At 42.1% G+C, this 18,082-nt stretch overlaps 2 protein-coding genes across 2 annotated transcripts; both read left to right on the top strand.

Annotated features, from left to right (window-relative positions):
- Window positions 1–420: 420 nt before the first annotated feature.
- LOC128966968 (uncharacterized) lies at window positions 421–16,878 on the top strand. Its single transcript, XM_054380935.1, has 6 exons — window positions 421–1,266; window positions 6,902–6,973; window positions 8,085–8,221; window positions 12,246–13,095; window positions 14,779–14,853; window positions 16,702–16,878. The coding sequence occupies exons 1-6, from the start codon at window positions 421–423 to the stop codon at window positions 16,876–16,878; spliced, it is 2,157 nt and encodes a 718-aa protein (XP_054236910.1).
- Window positions 16,879–17,170: 292 nt separating this feature from the next.
- On the top strand, window positions 17,171–18,076 carry LOC128966967 (UDP-glucuronosyltransferase 1A1-like). The gene has a single exon (XM_054380934.1). It carries the CDS (start codon window positions 17,171–17,173, stop codon window positions 18,074–18,076), a length of 906 nt encoding a protein of 301 aa, XP_054236909.1.
- The last annotated feature ends 6 nt before the right edge of the window (window positions 18,077–18,082 follow it).

Raw genomic sequence — 18,082 nt, 5'->3', positions numbered from 1 at the left:
AAATATGCCGTTTCCTCTGTCCACCTTATTGGGTGGACGCTCGGGACCCAGAGGTGTAACCTATGTGGCAGTAGCAGGAGGCACCCAGCCTAAACTGCCACACTTGGTCCTGACCAAGGTATAAGACAGGGCACATCAAAGATTGAGAGAAGTCCTAAGAAATCTGACAAGCATGTTGAGATACTACTTCTCTCCTGAATACAAGGAACTCCAATAACGTGGCAAAGGGTCAATGCATTTACAAGCAATTAGAAAAAAAATTAGATCAGCTGTAACCCAAAACAATGAATCATTAACTAGCAGATTGTGACACACCAGCACAACTCAACATATAAATTGAGCAAGTTCCTTCAAAAGGAACATCAAACTACAGCCTGAAGGAGCAAGCTCTTCCACAGTCTATACTCTGGCCACAGGAAGATGACTTTGAGGCTTTGCTGTGCCTGCATTTTTAGCCTCCTCCTTCCTGGCCTCTCAGATGGAGGGAAACTCCTGGTGGTGCCTACGGTAGAAAGCCACTGGCTTAGTTTGCAGAAAGTGGTTGAAAAGCTCTCCGAGAGAGGACACGAGGTGGTGGTGCTTATGCCAGAAGTAAGCTGGCAGATGAAAACGACCCAGGCCTACACTGTGAAAACACACCCAGTGTCTGTGACACTAGAAAAACTGGACAATTCCTTTCGTGAGTTATTTGCTGCTTTCTTGCAGGACCTGCCTTTACCAATGTATGCTCTAGTGACATACAAGAGCACAGTGAATATTTTCCGTACATTTTATGCTCAGTGCAGGGACCTCTTCAGCAGCAAGGAGACCCTGCAGTACTTGAATCAAAGCAGCTTTGATGCTGTCCTAACAGATCCCACTTTTATGTGTGGAGCAACCCTTGCTAATTATCTCTCTCTTCCATACGTGTTCTTCATGAGAGGATTTCCTTGCAACTTACACTATGATGCACCACAGTGCCCAAGCCCTCTCTCCTACATCTCAAGAGGATTTTCCTTCAACTCAGACCACATGACATTTTTACAGAGAGTCGAAAATGCACTGATTGCCCTCCTCAATCTTTTTATCTGTAATTATGTCTACGAAGATGCACTAAAGCTTTCCTCTGAAGTTCTTCAGAGAGATGTATCCCTGATGGATCTTGTGGACTCTGCTGCCATTTGGCTTCTGAGATCAGACTTTGTGTTTGAGTATGTGAGGCCATTGATGCCCAATATGGTGTTTGTTGGAGGTATAAACTGTGTTCAGAAGAAGGCTCTGCCTAAGGTATGTTCTTTTCCACCCAAATAATACCTTTAGGTATGAGTTGGGATTATGGCCTTTTTGTGCTACTGAATTTTTTTATTTCTGGCAATGACTGGGAAAAACCAGGCTTGAGCAGCTGTTTTCCACAGGCTGAAATCAAATTACCTTGATGGAAGCAGATGCCTCAGGATTTCACGACAAATGCAACAAAAAATTGACTTAATCTTCCAGCTACAAATCACTCAGTGATTCGTATTCACCAGTCAAAGGCAGCTGTTTATTTCTTTTTTCATGGACTCTGATGTTTTAGGTGGCTAGATTTCTTTCACGTGACCAAAGTCCCCAAGATAATTCTCTGTCACCTTCTTTCTTTTTCACTGTAGACTCAGCAAAGTCAGTTCTTTTGCTTTGGTTGTGTTCTCATGATTTATGGTTTCCATACTGGCTGTCCAGCTGCAATTAGTTCTGTTTCTACATCATGAGAACATATAAATGTCATACTGAAATTAATCTAAAATCTGTGCTCCTACCGTCCTGTGTGAAAATACGTATTTGGTCAAAGACACTTGAATGCAAAGCTCATATGAGTTTTCAGACCTATTCCTTGACATTTCCTTTTAGAAGAATTGTTTTTCAGGTTTTATAAAGCTCAGCAAGAAAGTTCAATTCATTTTGATAGTTACCTTGTAGGCCTTAAAATATTGAACAGCAGTAGACAGTTTGTTCTAGACACAAAGCAGGAGACAGATCTCTTTCCATTGAAGTCACTCCCTGATTGTGAATTGTGGTCACAGAATATTGCCGCGGGCCATACAGGCGAGCGGGGAGAACGACACATCAATGTGATGCAAGTTCAAATCCAACTTTATTGAACCATCGGTAGTTGCTTATATAGACCAAACTTTTCTGCTCCGCCTTCATGCCGCGAGCATGCGTCCTTCTATTGGCTACGCCGTCTCGTCCACGCGTACTACACGCGCCCCTTCCAGGAAGCCGATTGGTTAACATAGCCACACTGTTTACACATGCTTCCCCACCTACATCGTACAATGTCGCGAAAGCCCCAACACCTCCCCCCTTTTTCTTAAATAACAAATTCACACTCTTCGTTACACTATTTAGCATGCATTGGATTAAATATGGCAACAGTAAGAATATAATTAGCAAAGCAAAAATTTTAGGTATCAGCATTTCAAGGACACCAGCAACCCAGCCTGGTAGACCCCAATTTGAAAACAAACTATTAAACCAATTGTCTAACAAACCACTTTGCTGCTTAACCTTTTTTGTATTTTCCTTGAGCATCCAAATATCTTTTTGAATAGATATGCTGTGGGCTGAAAGATTAAAACAACACATTCCCTCGATTTCTTGAAAACCATGTCCTTGGGCCAAAAGCAGAGACTTCATTTTCAATCTTTCGTATTGTCGTCCGAATCTGTTTGACCTGGATCAGATGCGGGCCGTATCCACGGTCGAACCCACTTGGCTGGAATCCACCTTGTTTACTCTCCTGTAGACACACAAGCATAACCCCTTCCCCAAGTCAGTAAGCGGACTGGTCCATTCCATCGCTGGGCCAAAGGTTCAAAGATTTGTACTAATACCTCATGCTGAGAAAAGTCATTTTTGTTAAGCAGGTGAGAGAACATAGGAACTAAATTTTGTTCTGTCCGTGGATTTAACCAATTTAACACATAGCATGCCTTTGCTATAGTGAGGTACGGACTCCTTTTCCCCTCTTTTTTATATATTGTCAAAAGCCGTTTTAGATCCTGGTGCGCTCGTTCAACAATGGCTTGCCCTCCTGAATTATAGGGTATACCTGTCAAGTGTGTAATTTTCCAATTCTGAAAAAACTCATGAACTTTGTCACACAAGTAAGCTGGAGCATTGTCGGTTTTAATAGTGTCTGGTCGCCCTAACACTGCAATGGCTGTTGTCCAATGCTGAATACAAGCCAAACTGTTGGTTGACTTATGTGAAGTTGCCCAAATTGCTTTAGAACATGTATCTATTGTGACATGGATGTATTTAAGGGCACCGAACGGAGGAAATTCGGTGACATCCGTTTGCCAGACCTGGCGAGGTTCTAGGCCCCGTGGATTAGTCCCTTCAGCCGAAATGGGAGTTAATCGGGCACAATCAGGGCAACTGGCAATTATTGAACGAGCATCTGTTTTAGAAATCCCAAAGGACTTCATCAATGACCGTGCCGATTGATGAAAAAATTTATGTGACTGAAAGTGCTTGTGCCAAAACATCTTCTGTGGATACTTTGCTTACTACTTTGCTGTCTATGAATGAATTCCCTTCAGCTAGTAACCCTGGCAAATTAGAATGGCTTCTGATATGCACGACCCACCATGGATGTTGACGTGCAATAATTTCAGACTGGAGCTCCAAGATACACATCTCAAGGACTGGATTAGTTATACCGCCTAAGATTGCATTATTTAAACGCTTTACCACCTCAACCACATATTTTGAGTCAATTATAATATTCAAGGGTGTCCTCCGGAAATCCTGAAATACCATAAGAACTGCTTTTAATTCCAAAATCTGAACTGACCCTTTTGTCTTTTCTACCCGGGTATTCCATAGCCCGTTGATTTGATGAGCATATCCATATTTCCCTGTCATACTACTGGCATCCATAAAAATAGTGATCCCCTCTGAAAGGGGAGGTTCTATTTGCAAGGAGTCCTGTTCTATTATCAAATTTGTTTTAAACAAAGGGTGTTTTGGGTAATGATTATTCAGTCTAATTCCACGGACAGCCGTCGCAAAAGCATCAGATTGTTCCATCCATGAATCTGCAAGATTGATGTTTTTCAATGGCAAAATAATTTGAGCTGGGTCCGTCGCCACAATTATCCTTAATCTATTTCTTGCTTTTAACAGTAAATTTCCAACTGCGTCTGGCCTTGTAGTTATAGTGGCCTTCAACGTACTGCTATGGAATACCCATTCCAGAATTAACACTGAATCATCTTTAGAAATCTGAGTAATCAAAGCAGCCACTTCCTTGTCTTGATTATAACAAATAATAGTGAAAGGAACACCAGGTACAATTCGATCTGCCATATTATTCTGTATTTTTTTGTCCTATTACTTGTAAAGCCTGGTATGCTGTGGGAGTCAATGCTCGAGGGTCAGAAGGGGATTTCCCACCTTTTAAAAGATCAATTAGTGGCTTTAAATCAGAATTAGTGATCCCACAATATATTCTTAACCATTGCAAATCACCGACCAGTCTTTGCACATCATTCAAATTTTCAATCTTTGTATTAAGATTCAATTTTTGAGGTCTCAAACGTGTTTCTAGAATCTGCATGCCTAAATACACCCATGGTGCACGATGCTGAATTTTCTCTTGTGCAATTACTAAACCATATTTTGCTAATGCTTGAGTCACTTCTTGCTCTTTTTGTAATGGAAGTGGCGTTGGGGAGGCAATTAACAAATCATCCATGTAATGGTAAGTAATCAAGTCAGATTTATTTTTTCTCCACGGAGCTAATGCCTGATCTACAAACCATTGACAAATTGTTGGCGAATTTTTCATACCTTGGGGCAGGACCACCCATTGAAACTGTTTAGAGGGTGCAGATCTATTAACAGACAGAACTGTGAAAGCAAATTTATCGCTGTCTTCCTCATGCAGTGGTATTGTGAAAAAGCAATCTTTCAGATCCAAAATAAGTAGATTCCAATGTTGGGGCAACATAACTGGAGATGGTAATCCTGGTTGTAATGCCCCCATTTCTACCATTCTATTATTGACTGCTCTTAAATCATGCAACAGTCTCCACTTCCCCAATTTTTTCTGTATAGTAAAAATCGGCGTGTTCCAAGGACTGACGGATGGTTTTATATGTCCCAATTCAAGTTGTTCTCGAACTAAACTTTCAACAATTTGCAGCCTCTCTTGAGTTAGCGGCCACTGATCCACCCATAGCGGATCTTCATTCTTCCATTGCAACTTTAGAGTAGGGCGGGAGCTGCTATCAGTGGCCGCAACTAAAAATTTGTCTGGATCTTAACTCCCCATTGACTCAGTATATCTCTGCCCAAGAGGAGAAGATTTGTCTGTAGGACGTAGGGCTTTGCCCAAGCTTGCTGTCCCTCCTCATTGGTGAATAAAACAAATTCCTTACTAATTTTGGTTGAACTGCTCCCTCCGATTCCCACTAAATCGGATCCAGGATCCTCCAAAGGCCACGCTACAGGCCAGAGATCAAGGGGTAAAACAGATACATCCGCCCCCGTGTCCAACATCATCTGCAAGCCCTCTAAAATAATACCACCAGGACCCGAAATTGTTACAGACATCAAAGGTCTTTCTAAACCAAGCGTTTCACAGAACAATACCTGCGGTTCGCCAGTGGATCCAAAACCTCCCGTACCCCTTTCCTTGTTTTCTGTATTGGGAACTTGTGATTTAAATGGTACCAACTGCGCTATTGTGCTTCCTTTTGGAATATGGACAGGGGGTGCAAAACATCGAACCATAATACAAATTACACCCTGATAGTCGGCATCAACAACTCCTGGAAGCACAAATATCCCTTTTTTTGTTGCCGATGATCTCCCTATTAATAATGCCGACAACTGAAACCCTAATGGCCCTGACTCAGTTGAAGATACTACATGTATTTGGGTATCAAATATGTCTGCTGGTTCGGCCACTGCCAAGTCGACCCCAGCACTTCCGGTTGTGGCTGAGACAGGCATTGCCATTTTCTGAGGGGAGGGATACTTGTTGGCCGCGTCCCGCCCCCCGCGACTGACTGTTTCCATGATTTTGATTCCATGTTAATGGCATCCCATTCTTATTGAATTTGGATTGGCAATCTGCTGCCCGGTGACCATATTTACCACATCTAGCGCAATTGCCATTTAGACTATTTCTGCTACCATTTTGATTGGGACACTGCTTCTTAAAATGACCACGTTGACCACATTGATAACAGCGTGAAGGTCCCCTGTCTCCTTTGCCTAAATTTTGTTGCATTTTAAGTGCGGCCGCCAATGCATGAGCATGTATTTTTGCCTTTTCTTGTTCATCTATCAAAGGAGCTCTGGCACACACTTCTATTATTTGAGTAATAGAAGCTGTTGGTGGCAGAGTTGCTATTAATTGCTTGCATGCTGCGTTTGCATTTTGCACCGCTATTTCTTTGGTGAGAAGTCCCTTTAGTTCAGGTTCGACATTGGGGGCATTTTCTAAGGCTTCCCTTATATGATCTACATACCCAAAGAATGGTTCATTAGGTCCTTGAGTTATTTTTGTGTATGGTAAAGAAGGAGTACCAATTTGAGGTAGAGACAAAAAGGCTTGCAGACCAGCATTCTTTGACTGGCTCAATATACGCGGATGCACTGCTGCTTGCACTGAGGGGTCCTTAAACTGACCATTGCCCATTAACTGATCCAGAGTAGCCATACGCAAAGGATCAGTACCGGGGAGATTCAGGTTCTCTACCTGTTTTATCTCTAACAAGTCTTGCCATGAAAGCTGTGGGGGTTAAAATGAGCTCCATCACTGCCCTGAGATCAGCAGGAACTAAATCTTGATAGTTTATGAGAGCCGTGATTTGATTTTTAACCAGCTTGTTTTGATACCCAAATTGCATTATTGTCTTTTGTATAGATTGAACAAGCTTCCCATCCAAAGGCTCCCAAGTCGGTCCCCCACCATGCCGTACTACAGGCGCAGCAATGGGTTCGAAACTAAAATCTCCTTGCAAGATACAATTCTGAGCAAGACCCCTATACCTTTTATCCGCATTAAATGAAGGATCTCTAGGCAATGAAACCATTGGTATATTAGTATCAACACTTCCCCCACCGCACATATTTGCTTTGTCAAAATCTCTGTCCTTTTTATCTATTTCTTCTAATTGCTTTTCTACATTTCTCAACCCAGTAACTATAGAACTATGTGCTGCCTTATAAGCATCTTTGATGTCCCGTTTTTTCGAATCACGATCAAGTCTCCTCGTTTGCTTCAAAAGTTCCGTCATAGCCTCTCTCTGCTGTCGCAGTTCTTTTCTTAGTTCTTGATATGGATTGTTTGCAGCTGCGGCACTACCATGATCCCTCCCCGAGGTCGCTGAAGAGGAAAAAACAGTCTGCAATTGATCCCAAAAAGCAGTGGAATCTATTTCCATGCTTCCACTTTCTCCGGAAAAAGGGGCAGTAGCCTCAGTATTTGCAGCGCCCTGTGCCGTCATGTTAGTCACAACAGAATCACTTTGATTCTGGCCAGTTGTATAAGGTGGCAAAGATTTATTTGGGTCACAATCGGGGTTATAGGGGGGCAAATCATCCCCGTCCAGACCCCAGGCAATCTTCTCTGCCCTGGTCATATTTGATGTTGTTACAGGGCAAGCAACGGGAGAGTCTTGACAGTCTATAGAACTATCGATAGGCGGCCAATTGTCAGGCAATTCTGATTTTGTTTCCTTTGCGGTGACGTCTTGGATCGTCTGTTTCCAAGCGGCCGCAGCGGTCGCCTCCCCATGAACTTGATCAAGCAACAAACGCACTGTTTGATATGTTTTAGCCAAGTGTTTTGCCTCCTTAGATTCTGTCTGCCCGCTCTCCCAGAGCTCCTGTCCTATCTTCTGCCAAACTTCCCGACTATAAGCATCTCTTGTAGAGTTCAAATAACCCCTTCTTTGTGCCCAAGCAAGCAGTTCCATTAACGCGGGCTTAGGCAAATTAGTTTCCCTTATTTCAGCCAGCCTTAACAGGCTATTTACTACGGCTTCTTCTATGGCTGATACAGTCGACCCCATCCTGCCCTGTTTTCTCCCTGACTCACCGGTCAGCCGTGCATGAATCCGCCTTTCTTCGGGCGCCCAGCTTCCTCTCCGCTGGCAGCAGGATCCTCACCGCTCCGCAGCTCTGATGTCTCCGTCCCTAATCAGTATCACGTCGTGGTCACCAAATGCCACGGGCCATACAGGCGAGCGGGGAGAACGACACATCAATGTGATGCAAGTTCAAATCCAACTTTATTGAACCATCGGTAGTTGCTTATATAGACCAAACTTCTCTGCTCCGCCTTCATGCCGCGAGCATGCGTCCTTCTATTGGCTACGCCGTCTTGTCCACGCGTATTACACGCGCCCCTTCCAGGAAGCCGATTGGTTAACATAGCCACACTGTTTACACATGCTTCCCCATCTACATCATACAATGTCGCGAAAGCCCCAACACAATATCACTGCTCAACTGAAGTATAATATTGTTGAGCTGAAGGGCTTTTTCTTTCTTCTTTCAGGTACTTTTGTGCTCTTTGAGAGGCTTATGAAGTCTCTTAACGCAATAATGAATAAGGTAAATAAAGAATGCTATTAAAATAACAATACTAGCAAAACATTATCAATAAGGCTTTTCCTCTTTCTAGGCTCAAGGGAGTGGCACTTCCTAGTCTTAGATTCAAGAGGCAAATTCTTGCAGCTGAAGGGGATAACTCTTTGCTTCTGTGTCCTGAAGGTCTCAGAGCTACCTTCAAGTGTAGAATCATCCTGTCCTCATTTTATACCTGCATCTCCCATCTTCATACTGATGTGTCATTTGGTGGAAATCACACCTTCCAAAGCTAGGAAAAGACTTGTGTTTCTCTCTTATCTTCAGTTTGCCTTTCTAGATACCTTTTCCATAGGCAGCAGAGGGAACAGTACCCAGCAGCAAGGCAAGAATGCAGCAGAGCATGAACAAATTGGAAGTGAGTCTTACAAAAGAAAAAACTCTACCTATCTATATGCAGTGATCAGTCCTGGGTTGATCATCACTGTTCAGAAACATAAGCATGTGGTAAGAATAGATAGTTCTCCAAAACCCAGTAATCCATTGATCAGCAGACAAGAAAACAAAAATTTAGATTCATTAGGAAAGGGAGAGAGAAGAGATTCAAAATGGCCTTACCCTCCAGAGCCATAAGCATCATCGACAGCCTGCAGTCTCAGTGGGAGTGGAAGAACATGGGACCACAGGACTGGGCCTGAGGGAACACAAACTGCACTAACTCATTGACCACCACTAGCTGCCCCATGCGGGGTTTCCTCCAGCTACCTACTTTGCATAGGTATCTGTCTCAGGAGCAAATACATACTCATTAACAGACCCACAAATCCAGCTGCCAAGTCACAATGTGCCTACAAGTTTAATGCAAGGCCCACAGGAAATCAGACTCTACATCTTGTCTGAGCAGAGGTCCTGTGCCAGCCTCCTCCTCCAACGACTCCAGAAATATTTGAAGGCTGGCATGGTAAGTTGTCCCTTATTAGGGAGACATTTCAAATGAACTTGAACTGAGCCCTGAGACACTGCCATCTTTAGCCAAAGTTAATGCAAAGTTGCTTTTTGGGGGGCAGCTCATAAACACAGAATTCATAGAAACTGAACAAAGCAGAGTTCAGAAATGGAAGCTATAGCAACCTTTCAAATTTTGTTCTTGTTTTTCTTAACTGAAAACACCCAATACTTACTTAAACAATTGGTTACCTTGGAACATTAAATTAAAACCAGATTTAAGGAAGTAGTTACTGAAGTAAAGGAGAAATGTGACTCTCTTCATGAATGACACATTAAGTAATTTTGTCTATGCGTTTCCATTCAAGGTGCTGATGAACTCAGTGGCAGTTCAGAGCAGCATCTGTTTGTTATGCTTTTGCAGAGGATGCTGAGCACCTTTAGAGCTGAAGAAAATCAATCTGCACACTTGGGTCACCCAAGCTTCTGCCTTGTTTAACATGAAATGTATGTCCTTCAGTATCCTTAACTGAGGAAACCTTTGCTCCAAGCTGGCATGTAGTTCTTGCTATTTATGACCTCTGTTCAAACTACCCTGGAGCTCCAAACTCTACACACAACAGGACTTGCTAAAGAGCACCAGACCCTTCTAACCTGAACAATGACCCAGACCTTTTTGTCTAATAATTACCCAGTTCAGATATGACCTCAGCTGACTCTGTACTAACCTAAGAACTTCATCCTTTCTTTCTTTGTCTGTTCTCTGTTAGGCTCCAATTTCTGTTTCCTGAATCAGTTCCTCTGCCAGGAAACATGGACTTAAGGGGACAGTTGTGCCCCCAGATGAGGGGATTCAAAGCCACAGGTTCCACTACCAAGTTCCTAGCTAATTTAGCCAAGAGAGAATCTCTCTTCTCATCAAAGTTCAGCTGTTGGTCTTCTCCACCTCAGATTTGGGGTTGCATGGTGCATCCTGGTAGTGGGGAACTATCCATAAGACATGCAGGTTTGAGTGCTTCCAGGAGGTGAGAATTTAACATCAACATTCTGCATGCTGCTTAGGTGTTCTCAGTTAGGCTAGTCCTTGGAAGAAATGGTGTTGCGATTTCCATTCATTCTGTTACGTGCATCTTTTGAAAGCAAAAGTAGGCTTCTTTTCTCACTCAATGGTATTAAGCACAGTTAGGATAAGAGAACATCTCTGCTGTTAGTTGAGGAAGGAAGGAACATGCTGACACACTGCCAAGCTTACAAATCAGCTACAATCACAAAGAGGGACATCTTTCTCCAAGAACAGTTATATTAAGGGAGCTGCAAGGTTTGGATGGCAAATTTGTCCTCCTGTGGAAGAAGAGGAAGGCAGGACACGTGTCAGCAATCTGCTTAGTCCTCTGCAGCAAACAATGGGTGAGAAGCCCTTGCAAAGGATAATTTAACACCTTTAGTGAGAAAAATGAGTTTGCTAAAAGATCCTTTTAAAGTTAATTTTATATAAACTTGGAAATAATATGGTTTAGTTCTTATTTCTCATGTGGCTTTATATCTTGGAATGCCACTACAGGTTCTGAGAGCATTTTGTTTGGTTTTACCTGAGACCTTCTGCCCGTACTCTGAAGATCAAATCTTTCGTTTTCTGAAAAGTTATCAAGTGCCTGAAAGACAATTGCGTTTTGCCATGTGCCTAAGAGTTTCTCTATACACTGAAACGTTTAAGAACTTGGTGATCTGGGGAAGGAAAATTAAAAGGCTGATAGGAAAGAACACAGCAAAAAATGCGTAATTCATTACATTGCAGTGAGGGACTGAGGCTGCCCAGCTCTAAGTCTCCTGTGTTTCGTTGTTGTTCCATGTCACGGTGCTGTATTGGCATCAAATCTCTTTGGCATTGATAAAGTCAAAAGAATCACTGTGAAGCTGATGGCTCTTGGGAACTGATGATATTGCTACAGCTGCTTGTCAGCTAAGGCAAGTTCCCCACCTGAGCTCACACATCAGTCTCTACTGGACAGTCCAAGCTGTCTAAGCAGTATAAGCTGTGTAAGCAGTAAAGTCTTTAAAATACATTTAGCACATCTTTTGTCTGCCCTCTAATTCATGTATAGGCAAGTGGAGAGGAGTTTTCAATTGCCTGAAAGTCATCTTGTAGGCAGTGACAGCACTGCATTACTGCTCTAAATCAAGAACCTGGACTTGAGCTTCACTGATCTATGCCTCAACTGCCAAGTCACCGTCTCCCAGAGTCTTTTCTTGGTGTCATTGTAACTTTCCCCTTATCCTGAGGTTCTCCTGTTGTGCTTCCAGTCTTGTCCTAAAGAAATGTCCTAAAATCAATATCTGAAACCCCAAAGACATCAGTTCAGGCTGTTTTCATTTGTCATTGGTGTTGGTATTGCATCCACCAGGTCTGCCTTCCTTGGTCGTGACCAAGACTTAAACAGAACATGCCAAAGATCAACAGAGAAGTCTTAAGAAATCTGATTATCATGTAGAGGAGCTACTTGTCTCCTGAACACAAAAATCTCCAATGACTCAGCACAGGAAAGGGTTACTGCATTCGGTTTTCAAAGTAATGTAGAAAAACCCCCAAGCAACACAGAGCAGTGAATCATTAACCAGTAGATTCTGACAAAGCAGCACAACTCAACATATAAATGGAGCAAGTACCTTCAAAAGGAACATCAAGCTGCAGCCTGAAGGAGCGAGCTCTTCCACAGTCTGTACTCCAGCCACAGGAAGATGACTTTGAGGCTTTGCTGTGCCTGCATTTTTATCCTCCTCCTTCCTGTCCACTCAGATGGAGGGAAACTCCTGATTGTGCCTATGGTAGGAAGCCACTGGCTTAGTTTGCAGAAAGTGGTTGAAAAGCTCTCCGAGAGAGGACACGAGGTGGTGGTGCTTATGCCAGAAGTAAGCTGGCAGATGAAAACGACCCAGGCCTACACTGTGAAAACACACCCAGTGTCTCTGACACTAGAAGAACTGGACAATGGCTTTCGTGAGTATCTTGCTACTCACCTGAAGGATCTGTCTTTCCCAATGAACACTCTAGCAATGTACAAGAGCTCAGTGCAAGTTTTCAATGTGTTCTTTACTCAGTGCAGGGACCTCTTCAGCAGCAAGGAGACCCTGCAGTACTTGAATCAAAGCAGCTTCGATGCTGTCCTAACAGATCCCGCTTTTATGTGTGGAGCAATAGTGGCTAATTATCTCTCTATTCCATATGTGTTCTTAATGAGAGGATTTCCTTGCAACTTACACTATGAAGCTCCACAGTGCCCAAGCCCTCTCTCCTACATCCCAAGGCTATTTTCCTTCAACTCAGACCACATGACATTTTTACAGAGAGTCGAAAATGCACTGATTGCCCTCCTGGAACTTGTGTACTGTAACGGTTTCTACGAAGATGCAGTAAAGCTTTCCTCTGAAGTTCTTCAGAGAGATGTATCCTTGATGGACCTCCTGAACTCTGCTTCCATTTGGCTTCTGAGATTTGACTTTGTGTTTGACTATGTGAGGCCAGTGATGCCCAATATGGTGTTTGTTGGAGGTATAAACTGTGTTCAGAAGAAAGCTCTGCCTAAGGTATGTTCTTTTCCATCCAAATAATATCTTTAGCTATGAGTTGTGATTATGGCCTTTTGTGCTATTGATTTTTTTTTCTGGCAATTATTTGGTAAAACCAGGCTTTAGCAGTTCTTTTCCACAAGCTGAAATCAAACTACCTTGATGGAGGCACATGCCTCAGAATTCATGAGGATTTCACCACAAATCCAACAAAAACTTGACTTTACCTACCAGCTGCAAAACACTGCCCTCAATGATTTGTATTCACCAGTCAGAGGCAGTTGTTTATTTCATTTTCATGGAGTCTGACGTTTTAGGTGGCTAGATTTCTTTCATGTGACCAAAGTCCCCAAGACTATTCCCTGAGAGACAACTTCTTTCTTTTTCACTGTAGATGTAGCAAGGTCAGTTGTTTTTGCTTTGGTTGTGTTTTTGTGATTTATGGTTTCCAAACTGTCTGTCCAGCTGAAGTTATTTCTGTTTCTACATCATGAGAAGACATAAACGTCATATTGAAAGTTGAAAAATTAATATAAAATCTGTTTGTGTGTCAACCTCTGAGTGCATTTCATGTTGCATTTTGAAAGGAATACTAGGCTTCTTTTCTCTCTGGATAGATCTGTAGTGAATTGTGTAATAATTGCCACTATGAAGAGAGTACATCCTCAGTATTGGTTCACGAGGGAAGGATTGTGCTGACACACATCCAAGGTTAAAAATTAACAAGAGCAGCAAAAGGAGATATATATTTATCAGGAACATTGTCCTTCCCTTCCCTGGATGTTAAATATTTGATTTTGCAGTCAATATGTTCCCTGCAGAAAAGCTGGAGTCTATATGGACCTTTCTACAAAGGACTGCATTGGGTGCCTCCAGAGCAGAACTCTCTGGTTTACTTTCACCAAAATGGCTCTTCCATTCCTGTGTTTTTACCAACCTGTCAGGATGTTTCTTCTTCTCACGTTGTCTTTATGCTTAGCTGAAGGTGGAAAGATCCTGGTGATACCTCAGGATGGAAGTCACTGGCTCATCATGCACCCAGTAGTGGGAAAACTCCAGCAAAAGGGACATGATGTTGTTGTGCTTGTACCATCAATGAATTTGCATATGAAGCCAAAGGAGCCTTATAGTTATACAGTGAAAGTATATCCAATCGCTTCTGGAGAGGAACATTTAGCTGGTGGGATAAAGTCATTTGTTAATGATCATTTTATTCAGCAATCTGTTTTGAATATTATCATTACAATGTATCAAAGCGTGTTAGAAATTTCCAACCTTTTTCTCATCAACTGTAAGAGCCTTTAGCACAACAAAGACGTGATGCAGTATTTCAGAGAGAGCAGGTTTGATGTGGTTTTCACAGATCCGATCCTGATGCGCGGTCTGATAATTGCTGAGTATCTTTCAGTACCTTCGGTCTACTTTTTGTGAGGATTTCCTCATGGAATGGATTTTAAAGCTACTCAGTGTCTGAGCCCTCCTTCCTTTGTCCCCAGACTCTTCCTAAATAATTCAGACAGCATGACATTCACTCAATGAGTGAAGAACATGCTGGTCTATATGCTGGAGTTTGCTTACTATAAGCCAGTATTTGCTCCATTTGAAGAACTCACTTATGAGATTTTTCAAAAGAAAGTAACAACTGCAGACCTGCTAAGCTGTGGAGGTGTTTGGCTAATGAGATATGATTTTGTATTTGAGTTCCCAAGACCAGTGATGCCAAACATGGTTTTTATCAGAGGGATACACTGTGATCAGAAGAAAAAATTGTTGCAGGTATACAATTTTTTGTTTGTTTTTATTGAAAAGGCAAAAAAGTAGATCTGGAAGCATCCTTAAATGAAAGCCAACAACACCTTGGTATTTAAAGACAGGAAGCTAAGAAGAATTTCTGCATAATGCAGAAACGTCATTTCCTAATGTCCCGCATTTAGATTAGATCATATACTGGCAAAAATATAGTCTTATCAGATATTAAAATGTAAATGACATGTAGCTTTTCTTTTTGCAAATGATTAGCTTTTTAGTTAAAATTCACCTGAAGTTTGATGAGTTTCCAACTTTCCTCTCCTGTTAGTTTCCATTTCATCTTAGTTTCTTATGCCACATACATCTAGGACTTAAGGTTTTAGTGATTCATGAGTTCTTTTTCTATCAGCCAGACTGATTCATTTTCATCTTTGCCACTACAAAAAGGCATCTAATGTCTAAACCACAAGAGAAGGCCTTTTAAAATTGTATCTTCCCCTTCTTTTATAGGTTGTAGAATTAGGTTTTAAGATTTTCTGGGCATAGATGTCTTCTCTTAATTCCCATTCAGGCTTTTAGGTACTAACCAGGTGTCTGGCTCAAGTACAGCATGTTCCATAGCAGATGGAAAGCAGGAAAGGAATATTGAAGTATTGCAAGTCCTGAGTCCTGAAACAGAGTAATGGAGAAGAAAGCCCTAATGTCATCCCTTTTTATCCAGATAAGTATCTTTAGTGCTTGCGTTGGAAGTGGCAGCGCCGATCCTCTTAGCAGGACAGTCTCTGGTTCTACTTGTTTCACTCTAACTGGTAATACATGTTCAAATGGAGGAAAATGAGGAGCTCATGACGAGTTTTCAAAAGGGCATGGAGGCAGGAGTGGGCAAGATTGATGATCAGTTATTGAAGACAAGCAGATGTCAGTAAATACCCCACATGCATGACTGTCTTTCTACATCTGTCGGTCTAGCCTGAACACATCCTCTTCTAGTGTTCATTTGACAGCCTATGCAGAGGCTATGATCAGTAAGCCTGTTTCTGTGCATCATCCCCTCCTGAGCACTTTGCGGATTCCCCTTAGGTTCATCGATTACTATGTTGTAAAATTAATGGGGACAGTGGAAAGAATGGACTGGCTGGTCCTGAGAGCTTCTCTATAAGGTCAAAGCTTTCCCTTCAGGCTTGAAAACAAACGTGCAAAATTTGCATGTGAAAGAAAGCTGCACAAGGGATGCAGCCTCATCATTACAATGCACTGGATGAGCAACTTGTATTCCAAAAGTACCTGCCCAATCACCTACTTATGAACTTTTATGGTGTGAGATAATTGCCAGCATTAAAACCCCTAGGAATTTAAGATAGAGAAGGATCTGGACCTACAGAATTGATGAACAGTTTCAGTCATGACCTAATCTGACACGGGCCTTGAACTCATGAGTTCATGAATTAGAAACATGTTGGTTTACATTTTTTGTGGTACAATGGTGAACGGTTGTTTCGCAATTTAGTTTTATAGTCATCAGGGTAAGAGGTTAGGTGGAAGATATATGCAGGTATAGGTAAAGATTTTGTGTTGACTACTTGTCTTCAAAAAAATGCATGCTTGCATCAGTGGAAAAACTATTTTTCCCAGTTGTACCAATTGGGTTTGGTTATAAAAAAAAACAAACCAACACAACAAACCCCAAGTATTTTAACATTGATATCTCATACATATCTTTACTATGTTATGTTTCACTGTACAACTTGCCTCAGCTTCATAAGAAAATGCTTTTAAAAAATTACCGAATTAGTATACTCTGTGACAATTCTGTCAGCCTTCAGTAAGATCTCCAACACTACAGGTCAAAGAGTCATTTCAGTGTGCTCTTTATAGACCCAGTACCACCATATGGGGTCAGCACTCTGTGCATCCATGTCTTTCATGGATTCCCACACACCTCAGAACATGTTGTCAGTAAATGTCAACCAAAGTCCCTGTGTGGATGATGGCAAAAAGTGTCATGAAGCTGTGGTTGTTCTATGGGAAGAAGAAAAGAAGCTAAGTCACTAAACTGTAATCTCAGCTTGGGTGAGCAAAGTGTATGATGATAGGAGACATGCCTTTCTCTTGCTCATGCAGACTGCTTTAGAAATTCAAACCTTATCTCAACCTTTTATAATCTTTAACTACCTACATTGACTGTATTGCGTGCAAACTTGTGAACACCTGAACTGCCAGGCAAGTCAAAAGGGCAGAGATATCACTCAGAAAGCATTGCCAAGTAGGTGGAGCGTAGCTACAAAAGCTTGTGAACCAGCCTAGCCGTTTCAGTGCATGAGCTCCTTGCTGTTCAACTCACACCATGCTGGCAGCAGTGCTGCTCCTCTTCTTGTGCTGCCTGAATCCTGCTGCTGCTGGGAAGCTGCTGGTGATGCCAATGGAGGGCAGCCACTGGCTGAGTATGAAGGAAGTGCTGGCTGAGCTGAGCAAGAGAGGGCATGAGATAGTTGTTATTGCACCAGAGACCAAACTACTGATAGATTCTTCGAGTATGTATGAGTTGAAAACATATCCTGTGCCTTTCAAAGAGGGAGAGCTGCAACAACATTTATACTCATTGAGCATACAAGTTTTTAGCGAAGAACCTTTCCTGACCAGATTTATAAATACTTGGAATCATTTCCAAAAGAGCTCTTCCATGTTTCATGGTTTCTGCAGTTCCTTACTGTACAACAAAGAGATGATGCAATACATTGAAGAAAGTAAATTTGATGCTGTCTTTACAGATCCTATGACACCCTGTGGACAAATACTTGCTCTGCACTTTTCTCTCCCCACTGTTTTCTTCTTGCGGGGTATCTCATGCGCTATAGACATTCATGCTGCTCAGAGTCCAGACCCACCATCCTATGTCCCACGGATATTCTCACGCAATACAGATCATATGACATTCGCTGAGAGAGTGAAGAATTTCCTGCTTGCTATCTCAGAGTATTTCACCTGCAGTATGATCTTCTCTCCATTTGAAACGCTGGCCTCTGAGTTTCTCAGGAAGCCGATGACAATGACGCAGATTTTAAGTCATGGATCTGTTTGGCTGAAGAGAACTGACTTTGTCTTTGACTATCCCATGCCGATAATGCCCAATATGATTTTCATTGGAGGCATAAACTGTGCAAAGAAAAAGCCATTATCTCAGGTCAGTGGTTTCCTTGATATGAACATTTGCATGGAGAATGTTGTTTGCAAATGCTATTGGTTTATATAAATGTAT

This window comes from Indicator indicator, chromosome 5 (assembly GCF_027791375.1).
Source record: "Indicator indicator isolate 239-I01 chromosome 5, UM_Iind_1.1, whole genome shotgun sequence".
Classification (NCBI taxonomy): Eukaryota; Metazoa; Chordata; class Aves; order Piciformes; family Indicatoridae; genus Indicator; species Indicator indicator.
This window is presented reverse-complemented; position numbering and strand designations above follow the sequence as displayed.